Source organism: Amblyomma maculatum, chromosome 3 (genome assembly GCF_055883805.1).
Source record: "Amblyomma maculatum isolate TAMU_Amacu chromosome 3, ASM5588380v1, whole genome shotgun sequence".
NCBI classification, from domain to species: Eukaryota; Metazoa; Arthropoda; class Arachnida; order Ixodida; family Ixodidae; genus Amblyomma; species Amblyomma maculatum.
In genome coordinates this window covers 147,840,176-147,856,150 of record NC_139346.1, presented here as the reverse complement: position 1 = coordinate 147,856,150, position 15,975 = coordinate 147,840,176, and the positions used below count along the sequence as shown (strand labels likewise).

At 42.3% G+C, this 15,975-nt stretch overlaps 1 protein-coding gene across 1 annotated transcript; it reads left to right on the top strand.

Annotated features, from left to right (window-relative positions):
- The first annotated feature begins 1,099 nt into the window (after positions 1–1,099).
- On the top strand, positions 1,100–15,032 carry LOC146196350 (uncharacterized). The gene is made up of 4 exons (XM_084596969.1): positions 1,100–1,239; positions 11,164–11,443; positions 13,605–13,733; positions 15,001–15,032. Exons 1-4 carry the CDS (start codon positions 1,216–1,218, stop codon positions 15,030–15,032), a joined length of 465 nt encoding a protein of 154 aa, XP_084453095.1. The 5' UTR covers positions 1,100–1,215.
- Positions 15,033–15,975: the final 943 nt, after the last annotated feature.

Sequence of the window (15,975 nt, the reverse complement as noted above, 5' to 3'; positions counted from 1 at the left end):
CACCAGCTGCTTCCTAACAGCTGCCCAAATTGAAATCAATAAATGGTATTTTCAATTAACAATTATAAACGTACCTGAAATGAATTCGCTTCTTTGCTGTTTCATCTTTAGATTCATCTTTAGATCTTTAGATTAGATAATATTTGTATTAAGTTGAGAGCCCAGGGTGTTTGCGTCTGGTTAGCATTGCGTGACTCGTAATGCGTTCTCAGTGTTCCAAACCTTGAGAAGGTGAAGGCCCGCCGCAGTTGTGCAATGGCTAACGCGTTCGTCTGCTGTGACCAAGGTTGTTGGACCGAATCCTGGCAGTGGCAGTTCGTTTTCTATGGTAAAAACAAGGCAATGGTGCGAGAGCAAAGAACACCAGGTAGTCTAAATTTCCAGAACACTCAACTACTGCGTCTCTCATCTCCTGAGTCGGTTTGAATCGTTAAACGCCTTGAACGAAATCAACGCAAACAAAACCAGAACAACCTAGCCTTATTTTTTTGTCCTAGCCTTTCCAGTAGGAAGAACCTCTGTGAATATTAAAGCCATGCCGCTACATGACTTAGAAGCGGACTCCCTGGTCTTTAAACGTTTCGCAATAGGTGTACATTACAAGCTCAGAACAAATTCTAAAGACGATTACGATACTCCCTAATGTGAAATGTGGGTCCCGTTACTTAAGCGTCTTTACAATATACTAGGGACAAGAATTTCAGAGATGCTTATATTTATGTATTTGCAGTTATAAAGCACATTTTTCTCATCAGTCAAATAGTATTCCTCAGGACAGGTGAAAATAGAGCCACGAATGAGCTCTGCAAAGAGCTTGTAGCCCTTCAATCTCTGCTTTTGATAAATTTTCTTTTTCTCGAGGATCGGGACTGTCTCTCACTTGATTACGCCGGCGACACGTCACAACCGCGGAACGGGCGCCTAAGCGCTGTGCTCTAAAACACTAGGATAAATTTCTACCGATTCGTGCCTGCGTACTCCTGGCCCTGGTCGCCTGCTCATTTGCCGGCTACGTCGGATACCCTCATGGCTACTCCCTTGCTGCTCCAGTCTACGCATCATACCACGCACCTCTTGCTTCCGTGTCTACGGTGCATCACGCACCGGCATTTGGTTATGGACTCGGCTATGGACTTGGATACGGAGTGCCAGGGTACGGCTTTGGTCTAGGAAGTTACGGCCTGAGCTACGGATACGGCCTCGGTGGTCTAGGCTATGCTGGCCTGCTCCGCAAGAAGTGTATGTATGGTTTTATTTCAACCTACTTGAACGCCCCAAAGTGTTCCAGCTCATTGTTTTTACGTATGATGGAACTAAACATTAAGCCATACTTTTACTCTTTTACGAGTGCGCCGATAACATCAGTAGTGTCCCCGCATTAAATCTTGGTTATGGGGTTGTAGCATTCGGTAATATTTGCAACAAAACCAGCCCCGCTCCTATATTTGTGCGTTATTTACGACTGCTTTGAACTTGTACTTTTGTGGCCTTGCTTTCAAATGTGTTTCTCGTGGGATGTAAATATAAAGAGCTTTTAATAATCGAATTAACGCTAATGTTCTTATTGCATGAAGTTCATATTTCAAGCATTGTAACAAAAATTTCTTGTCATCATTTTATTTTCGATGCAAATACCTACATTCCATTTGTTTCTTCCGTTCCAGGAGGTCAAGGTGGAAGAACCAACAACTCCACAAATCACTCAATAAAACGCTATTTTAGCAGTGAAGCCACAATAACTTTTCCGTAAATATTACAAGCTCGAGTCATTTGAACTGAACTGCACTAAAGCAAAATTGTTGTTGTTCACAGATGGTAAGCACTGAAATGCGGATTGTGTAGTGCACACTGTATTTACTGCAAAAAAAGCCGGTTGATCTCAACTGAAGTTGTATTTAAGTAGAATTGGGGAAAGCGCGAAGTGAAAGAAAACATATATACTGAGCAATTTTCACGAATGAGGACAAATGAGCAACATACGTATAATTTCCGATATGAAACAACATTGCAGAGTCGGCTGTACGAAATAGGGATTTATGATAAGAAGAAATTAAGGTGTTTTATCTGCAAAAAAAAAACAAACAAAAAAAGCATGGTTATCGCGCTTAAATGAGTTTGAAGCACGTAAAAGAATATTTTTTTTACGTTCCTAATACAAGGCGCTAAATCGGCCATTTTAGCTCGGCAGAATTTAGGTAGCCGGTAGACGTTATCTTCCCCGAATATTTAAAACGATGCCGAAGACAAGTGCTGTTGTGGAAATTTCAAGTACCAGACTAAGGCTTGCCGGACACGCCTGCATCACGTTTTGTATTTCACACATAATCAAGTTTTTTTCATAATACGAGAATCTCCCATAGGCGGAGAATGCTGCATTACCAGAGAAAGATCATTTCTGAATCTTTTCATTCGCTGACTAGCACAACAAATGAACAAAGAAAAGAGAATAGTCGATGAAAACTATAAACACAAATGTGTTTACCGACATAATGTTCGCTTCAAACTTCGGTATATTAAAGTAATTACTGTTACTGAACAGTGGTCATAGAGACAACGAGGAGACTAAATGAGACAGAAATCTTGTCTCTGGTGGTCTTCTCAGTTCAATCCTCTAGCTCCTGGTGCGGTGTCCTCCGCCCCATACTGACCAGCAAAAAGTTATGACCGGGCAAGAGCGCCCACCCAGGCCGCACAAATGATCAGTTCAGTATTGGAGTGTCTCGCCAATAGATTGGCCCAGCGTTAGGGTGGTAATTGATAACGAAATGCCAATATTGGGCCATAGTTCGTGCTGCCTGGGCATTATTGTGCTATTGTGCACTGATATAGGACGCTATTGTGCACTGATGGTCGGTTAACTGCTCTAACATCCCCATTACCATGGGGCGCAAACGAAGCCATACAGCGCCAACAGAAACGAAGTTTTACCAAAAAAAAGGAATCATCGCTCATACCATCGCAGGCAGCGCGACTACACCTAACCCAGGCAAAACTAAAATGGCTCCATCGTCCCCTAGTCTCCGACTATAAGGTTCTAGCTGCAGAGTTCTCTGCCCATAGCTGTAGTGGCGATATATTTTCATATACCAGAAAAGCTTTTATTCGAGTGTTACTGTCATGAAGTTGAAAATGTACTTGATGGTATAATTGACTATCAGGAGGTGACCCCATGCTGTTACAACGTATTTGTTAAAGCAATAAAAAGACAAGGCTGGTTTTTGCTGAGGCACGAGTTTATTCCACGACAAAAAGCACAAAAGGTATTAAAGAAGATCAAATTACGGGTAGTAATTAGGACATTTTAAAGACATTTTGAATGGGGCGTAATCTGGTAAAGCCGTGGAAACGAGGATACAATAACAAAGCCGCCTGGACGCGGCTCTAGAGTTCAGTATGGAAGAAAACTCGGAAGCAACTCGGGGGATGAACTGCAAATGATGATTTATGACCTAGACAGGAAAAGTAGAAAGGTAGGCTTGAAAAGCAATATGCAGAAAACTAAGGTAATGTTCAACAGCCTCGGGAAGGAACAGCAGTTTACATTAGGTAGCGAAGTACTGGAAGTAGTAGGCGAATATGTCTACTTAGGACAGGTAGTAACCGCAGATCCGGATCATGAAAAGGCAGTAACAAGAAGAATAAGATTGGGATAGAGCGCATTTGGCAAGCACTCGCAGATTATGACTAGCAGCTTACCGGTATCGCTCAAGAGGAAAGTATACAACAGTTGCATCTTACCTGTACTCACCTATGGGGCTGAAACATGGAGGCTCACCAAGAGAGTTCTACTTAATTTGAGGACAACCCAGAGGGCTATGGAGCGAAAAATGGTAGGGGTAACATTAAGAAATAGGAAGCGTGCAGAGTGGGTCAGAGAAATAACTCAAGTTACCGACATTTTAGTAGAAACTAAGAAGAAGAAATGGGCATGGGCAGGACATGTAGTGCGAAGAGAGGATAACCGATGGTCACTTAGGGTAACAAACGTGATTCCAAGAGAAGGAAAGCGTAGCAGGGGGTGGCAGAAAGTTAGGTGGGCGGATGAGATTAAGAAGTTCGCAGGGGTCAAGTGGATGCAGCTAGCACAGAACCGGGTTAAGTGGAGAAATATGGGAGAGGCCTTCGACCTGCAGTGGATAGAGTCAAGCTGATGATGATGATGAAAAAAAAAAGATCAAACTACCACCAGATTGCAAAAGCAAATATTTGAAAATTAAGTACCAACCAACTTACGCCCAAAAACTTCGGAGGAGGTTCACCTCGCACAAAAGGCGCTGTATGATTGCTTTGCGGCCATGAGCTATTATCAGATAAGGATGAACCAAGTCTTATAGGTCGCCACATTTTTTTCAAGCAGTCATGAAGGCGTCGTATATATACTGATCTTGATTCAGTGTTGTATTCAAAGAAATAGGTAAGAAAATTATTTTATAATTTTACTCCCTATAAAGCTGTGAATTATCTATGAAGCTTCAGAAATTTTCTGGGTTATCAACCCGCCACCCCTTCCCTCCCCTCCAAAAACATTTATCGTTGGGGTTGCCCTGTGGACGTCGCCGGAGTTAAAGATCGCACGAGATAACCAAGGCATAATTTGTCATTACCTAAGGAGTGGGGCTCAATATTAACCAAGTTGCGTGCGATCCCAAACGGAGAGGAAGGAAATGCGGACCTGATACCTCTATTCTTTTCAGAGTTAATTATCAAGAGTGTACAATACTCAAGGGTTCCAAACTAAGGACATGCCACTGCAAGGTGTCAGAATTTAGAATAAATATTAAACTCAGATTTCTGCGAGAGAACAACGCGGTAGGCGTCTCATTGCCGTCAACACAACCGGGCTATGAGGGAGGGAATGAAGGGAATGAAAGAAGAAGGAAGGCGCGTTAGTACTGGCCTCTTGAATAATTTCTACCAAATGGGAAATTTTAACGGCCACTGGTAACGAAGGAGCTCAAAGGCGCTTTTTGTGTTGCGTCCGCGTCGAAATGCGGCCTCTACGGTAAGGATTTAACTCAATTTCTGCGGATCAGTAGCCAAGTGCCGTAACTACTGATGTACCGCAACGCGCGTAGGGTCTTACCACAGACACACGCATACACGCACGCGCTCACACACACACACACACACACACACACACACACACACACACACACACACACACACACACACACACACACACACACACACACACACACACACACACACACACACACACACACACACACACACACACACACACACACACACACACACACACACACACACACACACACACACACACACACACACACACACACACACACACACACACACACACACACACACACACACACACACACACACACACACACACACCGTGTGTTAGCGACCTAATAGGAGCCGTTATCATCGTCCTTCTGATGGTTTTACGCTTAAAAATGTTTCCGCTGTAATAGTGTTTCACGCATTCATGTGCGAGAGATTCGGATATGTCAAGAATTAGGAAGGCGGCTTACATCGCCTGTACCAATTGTACCTATGTGTGAAGGCAGCGAAGGCGAGTATCTATGGCTGAAGAACAGCAGCCAAGCCGGAAAGTATGTCAAGAATAAAAAGGCAAAGATATAGACGATGAGTTCACAGGTTGACAGGAACATGTGAAGCTTATATAGGTGGTGGCACAAAAGACCAAATTTGGCTAGGCACGTAGGGGACACTGTCGAACTTGAAGAATAGAGAAAACCATGTGTATTTGGAGCAACGGCAAATACTATATGCGCGTTTCCCAGTCGGAAGCACACAAGCGGATGCACGCAGCGGCACGTTTGGAAGCCTAGAAAACTTGTGCCTGGAGGAGGATGCGGCCCTCCATTTACTACTGACAATGACCATATATTCATTTATCATATGCAGCTCGTAGTGAATATACTAGAAACTTTTATTATATGGGAATTGTAAACATTTTTTCTGCAAGTGCATCAATGATGTACTTGAAAAAACATTTTCAAGAAGCGGGGTATAGACGTCAAACCTGTAAGTTTTTTTTATTTGTACTGAATTACATTACACGGGTAATCCCAAAGAACATAACATCTCAGTGTGACACGTCTTTTATTGACTGTTTCTATTTTAGCATACTCAAATCAGGAATTTAGTTTTGCCAGATGTCTGAAAACCCTTCCGATTCCCGAATAGAGCAGTGATGTTTTGCGCAATAAATAAAGAAAACCATTCTGTCTTGTAAACGACCTCTTCAGTGCATAAAATAGGCTTAATATTCGAAGCCACATTCGCGCCTGCAAGCAATACTCACGCCCGCTGTGAAGTAAGAAGATTCTTCTTGTCGATTTGAATAGCAGCCGACAAGAAACGTGCGTTTCATTTTTTCCGTATACTGGATTGAGAGAAGAGAGAGAGACTGTTTAATGAAAAACAGCAATTTTAGCCGCGCTTAAATTTCGCTGACATGCTACTCTGTGTAGGAAGGGGAATTGGTGAGGAAACGGTTGAAAAATAATCGTGAGAAAATTAAAAGAAATGAAGGGAGAGATAAAATTCGGCCATGAGTTGTAAGGTGCATCGTGGAGTAATGGCATAAAATAAAATGATGAAATGCATAGTGCGATAAATTTGCTTATAGAGTTCGCAGCGTGATAAATCCTGAGGGTAACATTCAAGGTGAACTTAGAGTTTTTCTAAAAGTCCAATTCCTTTTTAATACTTAAATAAAAGGTTCATTCCGTGTCTCTGTTATCTGAGGCAGACTAAGAGACCTAAAACGATGTTCATTGTTAAAAGCACTGGGGAGTGCTTTTCCATGCTATGTTCGTAGTACGCCCGCTCGTCAGCGTACGCAAGACACTCAAGCACGATATGCTGCGCAGTTTCAACTGAACCACAGTTGTCACAAAGCGGACTGTTCATTTCACCAAAACGGTATCGCAAGCTATTTGTATATGCACAGCTCAGGAGAAAGACTTTCTAGTCTGCGAAGAAATTTCGGAGGGAGTCTTGATCTTAGATGTGGGTCAGTTGAGTAAAGAATTGCATATTCCTCAATTCCGCACAAGCCGTTCTTGCAATGCACTCACTGTCATGGTCGCTGTTACCGTAACTGACAGAATATTTATCTAAAGAATCTGAAGTTGTACGTAATTGACTACTTGTGATTACTTACATTACGAGTAATTTGTGTAAAACAATTAATTACTTTTTAAAATGTAATGCTTCGTGTAAACCAGTTGTGTTGAGGCAATGAATTACTATTTCTGTGATAGTTTACTGTGATACATGTATTGTCGTTTTCCTAAATATTGTGTACTACTTTTGCTGCGAAAGTAAACGGCTGGGTGCCTCTGGCCTTGTCAAGCTGCCCAAGAGGCAGCTTTTACTGTAGGCATCCTGTCACCATGTACTTTGTGGTGGTGAAATAAAGTTATTATTATTATTATTACTATTTTGCAATTATTCCTATGCGGAAAAAGGTACAGGGCGATGCGTCTACGAGTGTGTGATGGCGTCCAATTTTTTAGTCGCACGACAGCGCGCATGGGTGCTTACCATGCTGCGCTCTCCAAGATCTTCATTCTTGGTGTATCTTCTGCTGACATCAGTTGTAATTCCTCGATTTAGGTCCAAATTGGTGGCTAGTGAAAGACGACTTGCGGAGTTCTAACAGCATTGTGCCCGAGTATTCAACCAGCCTTCCCATGGTTTCACTCGAGAAGCCACCTCTGAGGTTCGAAACAAAGTCGCAACGAATTTTTTTCGGGTTTTGTAGCGAACCTACCGGTGGTATGTTCTCGCTTCGCCTACAAATTAGCGTGGCGCTTCATGGAGGATGTTTGGTTTGGTTTTTAGGGCTTAAAGTCCCTAACCAACTTAGGATACAAGATGTGAAACAGAACTGAAAGACGGTTGCAGGGGAGCCGTTTGCAAGCTGAGCAAGCGCCTGGATAAAGAACCTTGTCTTTGTCTGGCCCGGGAAAAGTCAAATTGGAGGTCTTCGAAAATTTCGACCCCTTTGGTTTCTTTAATGTACCCTGATATCACCAAGCACACATTAACCTTGCTTTCCGCCTTCATCCAAAACCGGCCGCCGTGGCCGAGATTCGATCCCGCATCCTAGGTTTGAGTAGTCGACGGCCTTCAATATTGAGCTTTGGCCGATCATAGATACTGTATGAACTGCCATAAAAACACTGCGTAGCTACGAGAGATTGTGCAAGGTGCTCCTACGTTAGAGCCCCACCTAACCCGTTAAGGTTTATTTGTGGAGGAGTGTACAGCGCAGCGGATGACATTTTCAAAAACAAACGTTGCAACGTCAGTCACAACTTTGAAAAACAACTTCTGCTGAAAGTTAATGGCGTGTGGAAAAAGTTCCAGAAAACTGCACTAGTTAATTGCAGTTCGAGCGAGTTTCTGTTGTTACAATTAATGAAGTTGGATGACCAGAAAAAAAATTTGTAATCGATTACTGTTCGGTAATATTAGTTTTCATTTTTGGTGCTCTAATTGACCACTGTAGTAAGTTACATTTCAGACGAAATAATCATGATTGTTATTGGTTAGTTCTTTTCTCTAGCATTTAAAATATGAAAGCAAAAATCATCTTCCTTAAATCGTCTTACGTTTTTCTCGTTATCCGGCAATCTGCTTATGATATTGGCCCCAAAGTTATTAACCAGATGCTTCTTTTCGACCAGCTGTAAGCAATAGAAATATATATGCGTTAACTCTGGCCAGCCTATTTTCATCCTCCGCTGCAGGATAAAACCGTCGCATAATGAACCGTCGAAGTAGAAATATCCGCTCGATATTTAGCGTCTTCAGAATGACCGAAGATGTCTTTGTTGTTGGTTTCACCAAGGAAGTTTAAGCCAGTTTGGCTAATACGCCGGCGTATTGGTAATGGTCGGCAGTATCTGCTTGGCTTCAGCATAGTAGGATAACTAGGGTATGTGTCGGGTCGCGAATGAAAGCCCTTGAAACAATAACGATTGTCTAGCAATACATTCATTGTAAATTGAAGGTTTCTGCTTCGAATTAACATGCAAAATAATCCATTTCTGGCAAAAATGTCAAAAATGCTGAGGCAATATTTTTTACATCAACATAGTTATTACGAAAACGAGCAGGTGTTGGCTGTTCAGCATGCGAACAAGTTAAAATGGAAACCAATAACATAAATTCGTCCACACCCGAAAGACACTGTATACCTATGGAATATAAGTTAGCACGGGGTGTCGCCTAAATAGGTTTTTCCTAAGAAATGCCTCCTGTGCTGTGCGCAACCGCTCATTAATGGTAGACACCTATAAGAAGCGGACAAAAACGCGTGCTTAGAAAAGTTCGCATCCAATTTCGCAAGAAAAACTCGACCACTCTTTTGGAATAAATATTGGATGATTTCACTGTTTTTCCCCTTCTTGTAGCATTTCACGAATATGCAAAGTTATTTGTAAACACTACGAAAATGCTCAGATTTCTGTTTAATACTTTCCTATTTCATTTTTATTGATTTTTCATCGAAACCGTTGAAGTAGAGGGCGACAATATCTCTCTTTCAAAAAAAAGAAAAACGAAATACTGCTTGACCCTTTCTAAGTAGTATATGGTTTCTATTGATAGTAACAACAGCGATTCCTCGCTTTACGTTTTATATAAGAAGAGTAACCATCTGTCGTGTAATGCTCTCTTCACGGCAGTGCACATAAAACGCTAATATTAAAGACACTGGGCTCAAGGCACACAGCTGCCTGCCTGTACGTGACATGCATGCGAAAAGGAGAATGTCCGGTCTCTAAAAAGTCGTTGTTAGTTTGCTGGAGACGCCTGAAACCTTCCCAAGCTGTGAGCCTGTTTTAATCTCAGATCAGAGGGCACAGAACGTTCACTCCTCTAGCGACACGTGGTGGCCAGGCGGTCATTCAACACTGTCCGGGCCCCGCGATAAGGCAACGTGTAGTTTACCCAAGCAACGCAAAAATAGTACACATAACAAAAACAAGAACGAGCTCCACCCGTCCGAATTCCCATTCCAGCGAAACTGCCCTCTCAGTCGGCATTGCATGCAGCTTCAGGTAAAATAAGGTGGGTGAGAGGAGCACATCGTGAGTATATAAAGCGAGCTCATCCTCTGGTAGCTACATCTTGACGTGCTTCAAGAGCTGCCCCAAACTCCAATCATGGTGAGGAAGAAACGCTTTAACATTTTGTAGAGTCTGTTTCTTCCCAGACAATGATATAATGTAAAATATTGCATGACAGCGTTTTTAGGATAAGAGAATGTTAGGATAAAAGGCGGGTTTAGGATGAAAAGCACACAAAATTTTTATTCCGCAAAATTAAATGATCAGTCGCTTTTGTTAAATTGCAGCATAACTCCAGTCTCAGATTTCGAAAATAAAAATCTAGCTCTCTATTAGTGACCTATATCTTTTTTAACATTTCTTTGATACCTAGGAAACGAGTGCAACCGAGAGTTGCAGCGTTCTATTTCTAGCAATTAGATTCATGACATTCGTATTGTGGTACGAAAATGCTGATAGAAAATACAGGGTACTCTGTACGTTAAAGCAGAGATTAAAAAAAAATGACTCGCGATAAGTTTTTGATCTCGCTAGCAACCGCAAAAATTTACTCGATTTTGGCGTTGTGTGTATGGTTTTGTTCTGTTTGTAGGATTTAACGTCATAGAGCTTCTTAGGATATGATAGACGCCTTAGTTGAGAGCTCCAGAAACTACGACAACCAGGGGTTCTTTAACGTATACTCATCGCGCAGCTCACGGCCACCTAGCTTTTTTCCTCCATCGGAAGCGGCCGCTGCTACCGGGATTCAATCCCGCATTCTTGGGCACAGTAGTCGAACGCCCTAAGCATTGCACCACCACGGCGGGGCATTTTTTGTACGTCCAGAATAATGTTCAAATATTGGTCCTTGCGGCAACGGTTATAGCCATCTGTAGTCATGTAAATGCACGGTGTAGAAAAAGCTGGCAAGGGCCAAGCTAAATTAGGCATTCTAGCATTCTAGCACGAACAACAGAGTTTACATGCGTACAAGTTAGACTACTTAAGATTCTCCGTTGTATTCGGCGCTATTCAACACAAACCTTATGAAATACCGCAGTGCCCAAGCCTATGCGTCTTTCATCTCGAACGATGCTTTGCGCAGCTTCGTCTCTGTCTTCTCCTTGCCCTGGCCACCTGCGCCTTCTCCGGCTACGTCGGATACCCATACACCTACGGTGTGGGTGTTCCAACCTACGGTGTGGGTGTTCCAACCTACGGCGCATACCGCGCCCCTCTTGCCGCCTCTGTCTCCACTGTTCACCACGTCCCTGGCTACAGCTATGGCTACGGAGTTCCTGGCTATACCTACGGACTCGGCACCTATGGCCTGAGTTACGGCTACGGACTCGGCGGACTCGGCTACACGACCCTGCTGAAGAAATGTGAGTTTCCCGTCGGAATATATGAGCGCCACGAGCTGTCAGCTTGTGCAGAACTGGCACCTTCATCTAATACGAGATAAGCACTGATCTGATGTAAGCGAGAGCTATATGTGAAATAGCATTGCGAAGTTGCACGATGAATGATTTCCCCACGTTCAGGCCAAAGCACACTTTTGCCTTGTGAAAAAGAAAACGAAAAATTCACTTGAACTTTGTGGGCGAATTGAGTAATGCTACCATTTTTGTACGGGTGAAAACCGGCAATCGACATCCCGCACAGGTTATTTTGGAAGAAGCTCCAATAATGCCATTTTGGTAATATTCATACCATTCCAGCTTCGAGTTATAGATCAATTCGCTTTCGCCCTAACATCTGTTGTGCCAGCCGTCCTGGTTAGCTCAGTCGGTAGAGCGACTACACCGGAAAGGCGGTCGTGCCGGGTTCGATCCCCGGATGTGGACGAAGTTTTCTTTAACTGCGAAGTTTCTGAGAAAGCTGTATAGCTTTCCTTTGTAGCCGTATGGCTGCGTTTGGGTGGACGTCACTGAGTAAATACTCCCTTATTGGAATGCCATTTTAGTCTTGTTTCCATAATTGATGAAACCAAAATTTAAGAGCGTGAAATTAAGGTCTGCCTGACTCTTCCTTTTCAACAACCAACCCCTTGTTTAGTGAGGAGAGAGTAAAATTTTTTTAAATAATCTTGCCCAAGTTTTGGGCTCACTGAAAGATTAGGGAATACAAAAAATAATTAAAATTTCCCAGCAGACCTATTAGAAACAAAAAATAAATTTCTCACAAGACACTTTCTCGACGGTTTTTGACCGTGTACATGTTGTTACGACTGAAACTTCTATAGTAACATCAGATTTCAATGTAGATACTAAAGCGGAGTATACAGGAATAATGATTAGTAAAATTTCTGTAGAAAATCTTAAGCAACTACCATAAGTTAGTACAAAAGTAAAGAAAGTTTCGACGTTACGGAATAATTACAGAATATATGGTCGTAGTTTTGACGCGACCCGATATTTTTGTTCGACTCGGATCAAACCAATAACTTCAGTAGACCACGTTTGTAGAAAACTTGACCTTTATTAGCTGCCGAACAAAACTGCAGTGTAATAATAACATCCAAACTGTTCTTTCTCCCTCCCCTCTTTTATCTTGCAGAGGTGGCAAACCAACGTGGGATGCATCAAAATGGAATAAAATCATTTCATCGGCATTAAAAATGGCTTCGCTCTCTTTTTACTGCTAGGAAATCCTCATCCTGCTCAATATGGGTCATACACGGGGCACAAAGTAACAACAACTTCATGATTTTAACATAGTTAAGAGTAATGCTACCATTCTCTGGCAGTAATGCAAGCACGCAGTAATGAAAGGATAGGATAGTCATTTCATTAATATTATTTTTACCATTATCATTCAAACATAGTCTTGTAGATTGTGCAGGAAACATGCAATCGTGGCCCAGTCAGAGATCAGGATATCAATTCAACTGCCCATTAAAACAGCTCTTCTGTTTCAACGGATTGCCAAGTGGAATTTGCCGTTACAGTGGAAGGCAGCATGGTCCCTTGGATACTAGTAACCAATTCGTGTTTTTTTGGCTTATTTTACTAGTCAGTATATTAATATGATAAGAATTTAGCCGGCCCCTAACGAGACTACTGGTTGAGAAAGCGATAGCCAGCGTAACGTCTCAAGTCCTCGAGGACTGGTTCTGCTCCTCCATCACTTCTACTCGAGCAGACCCTGAACCTCTCTAGCAACCAAATCTCCATTTTCAACGACATGCTTCGCTGGTCGGCCTCTTCACTTGCGGAAGATTTCTTACGCGGGAAACACACGCAGCATTGATTCTGGCTTCGTTGCAACTTTATTAACGCTGCGATCAAGGCGCTTACGCACAGAGCAAATCTCAGTTTTCAACTGAAGCCGTTCTGTCACCACTCTCAGACAATTAACGTAACCAGCGTACCTGCAACCTCACCTGCAACCTCAGCGCGAAGTCGACCAACTGGTGGAATCATTTATATTGACGGGGCTGTCCATTTCATTTCCCGCGAAAATTTTTGTTCGAGCAAGAGGCGTTCAGTGGACTTGAATAGTCGGATAGATGCATGTATGCCGATATTGTCTATTTGACACCAGGTGGTGGCAAATACGACCAAGATCAGAACCCTAATGCGATTAGCGACAAAGACCTGAGAGTCCGTCGTATAGACTTTGTCAGCTTTAAGAGCAAACAATCAAGAGCATGCTTCGAGCAACTAGTCCTCGGTAAGGGCATTGACAGATTAGCGGGTCGTGTGAGACCACGAGATCACATGACACGTTCAAGTTGGCAGGATCTCCATACTTGTGATTCCGCCCGCTCATGTAGCTCCCTTGAGGTAGGATATTTAAATATAACCCTCAAGAATGCTTGGTGTCCAAGTAAGCTGAGCTAATCTTAGGCCATAGAGACACGTTTGTGCGGCTTGGCTTGAGTGGAGCTTCATGTTTCTTTCTGGTGGTTTTTCTTATTGCCACAATCCTAATATTCCTTGTGGCACCGTCACGCGGCGGAACTGCACGGCTTGAAATTCAGCCTCGCCTTGTTTATGCTCGTCGCCAGTGGCTATTCGGCTTCTCTAGAGCTCGCTGCTGCCTTGCACGCTTCTCGGGACGTCTGAGGAAACGTATCTTTGCTGCTTCCACTGCTTCACAGTGACAATATATTGCAGTAACTTACGAATGTATGCGTAGGTAGGCGAGGGAGTATGTGCGAACTAAAACAACGCACGATTTAAGGGATAAGCAAATACACGGGCAGTAATAGGAACTGCTGGGATGGGAACTCCTGAAAAGGAAGCTGAATTGTAATGTATTTATCCTTAAGGATTGATTAAGTGCACTGAAAAGTTTATTCAATGTACAGTTTTACAATTTCAGTGTTTCAAAGCCAACTCTCCTGATGCGCTCAACCCTAGTCCATATGTGTACAGGTTGATTTGTTTGTTTCTTGTCCTAAACATTAAGCTCTATTGTTTTATTGTAAACAATTTTTTTCTGTCAATTGAAGCAAGAACAGGGCATCTTGTAGCAAAAAATGGCGCTAGCAAAATTTGTGAAACTAAAATACTTTACGCATGAAGTTGCAACATTCACTGACAGTGAACATCATTGTACCGTTCGCAACAAGTAATTTGAAATCAATTTGCCTTATTTTTTCAAGCACAAACAAAAAGAAAACAAGTGTGACATCTTTTTTTTTAATCTTTATGTTATAGCGGTAGTAATCTCACCCATTGTTTCAATTTGTTTGTGAGCAATGAAAAATATAGAGTGAAGCAATTCAGAGATCAAGAAAGTAAGTCTACACCGAAAACAACTGTTGAAAAATGCTTTTCTTTTCTAGTGAAAAGTAAAAATAGTACGTTAAACAGCATCGCCCATTGGCAAATATTTTGGAACTTTACCTGGAGCACGCTCTATCTTAGGCAAGAAAATAGTTACGAAAATGCAGCACTCACGCCCTACTGCTATGGACTATCCTGCTGTGTAGAAGACTGCACATTTGAGCTGATTGAAATATAGACATGATCCCGGGCGCTCGATGGAAGCGCACTGGGCTGACAGTAACCGGATCGTGGCGAGTGAATGAACTATTGACGGGAGAATCTCTAATTTTGTGGCCTCTCTTTGAAGTTGGGGGAAAAAAAAGATACACGTAAGATTTGCTATAGCGCTATCAACGTTTTGAAAGCGTCCTCGGAATTTGCCAATTCAGTTTATTGTCTGAGATCAGTATTTTGTTACTTGCGTTATTAACCGCATTCTTTATTTGTAAAGCAAAATATGGTTGGGCGCTAGCAATATGTCAGTATTTCCCTGGCCTGCATCTCATATAATAGTTAAGGCCTTTGGCTCAAGTTAGCTGCGGCAGCTAGTATATGCGTACGTTTGTATTTGTATCGAGGCAGTTCGCATAACAGTAACAAATTGTCTATGGAAAACAACACACCCTCTTAACGAAGATTAAGTCTTATATCATGGGGACGTTTTTAAAGAAAAAAGCTTCGTTATTTCCGCAGTGTGCCATCACAACAAAATCTGGAAACCCTTTTTCGACCTCCAATTTTTCACAGATTGTTTTCTGACAAAGTTCTAATCTGGTGTAGCACACCTGCTAGAAATTGGGTTTCTTAATTATATTGCATCTATTCATATGTTTGCTTTAGGGCTAAATTACAAAGCGTTACCAGGCTTGAGGTCTTTCCTTACCTTCCACAAGGACCCGCAAGGAACGAAGATTTTAAGGCATATGTCTAATTTCCAACCATAGTTAGCCGCACCTTGGATAAAGAGGCATTCAGAGGAACGAGGAGCTGCTTTTACGCATATCGTGGCGATTTTTTGTGTTTGATATTTGAAATATATTGCTTCGAATTACGCAAAGAATAAGTACACATTTCCAACTTTGTGTTTCTTTGAGGTACGTTTCTCATCTGACACGTTTTGTTTAAAATCTTCATTTGGC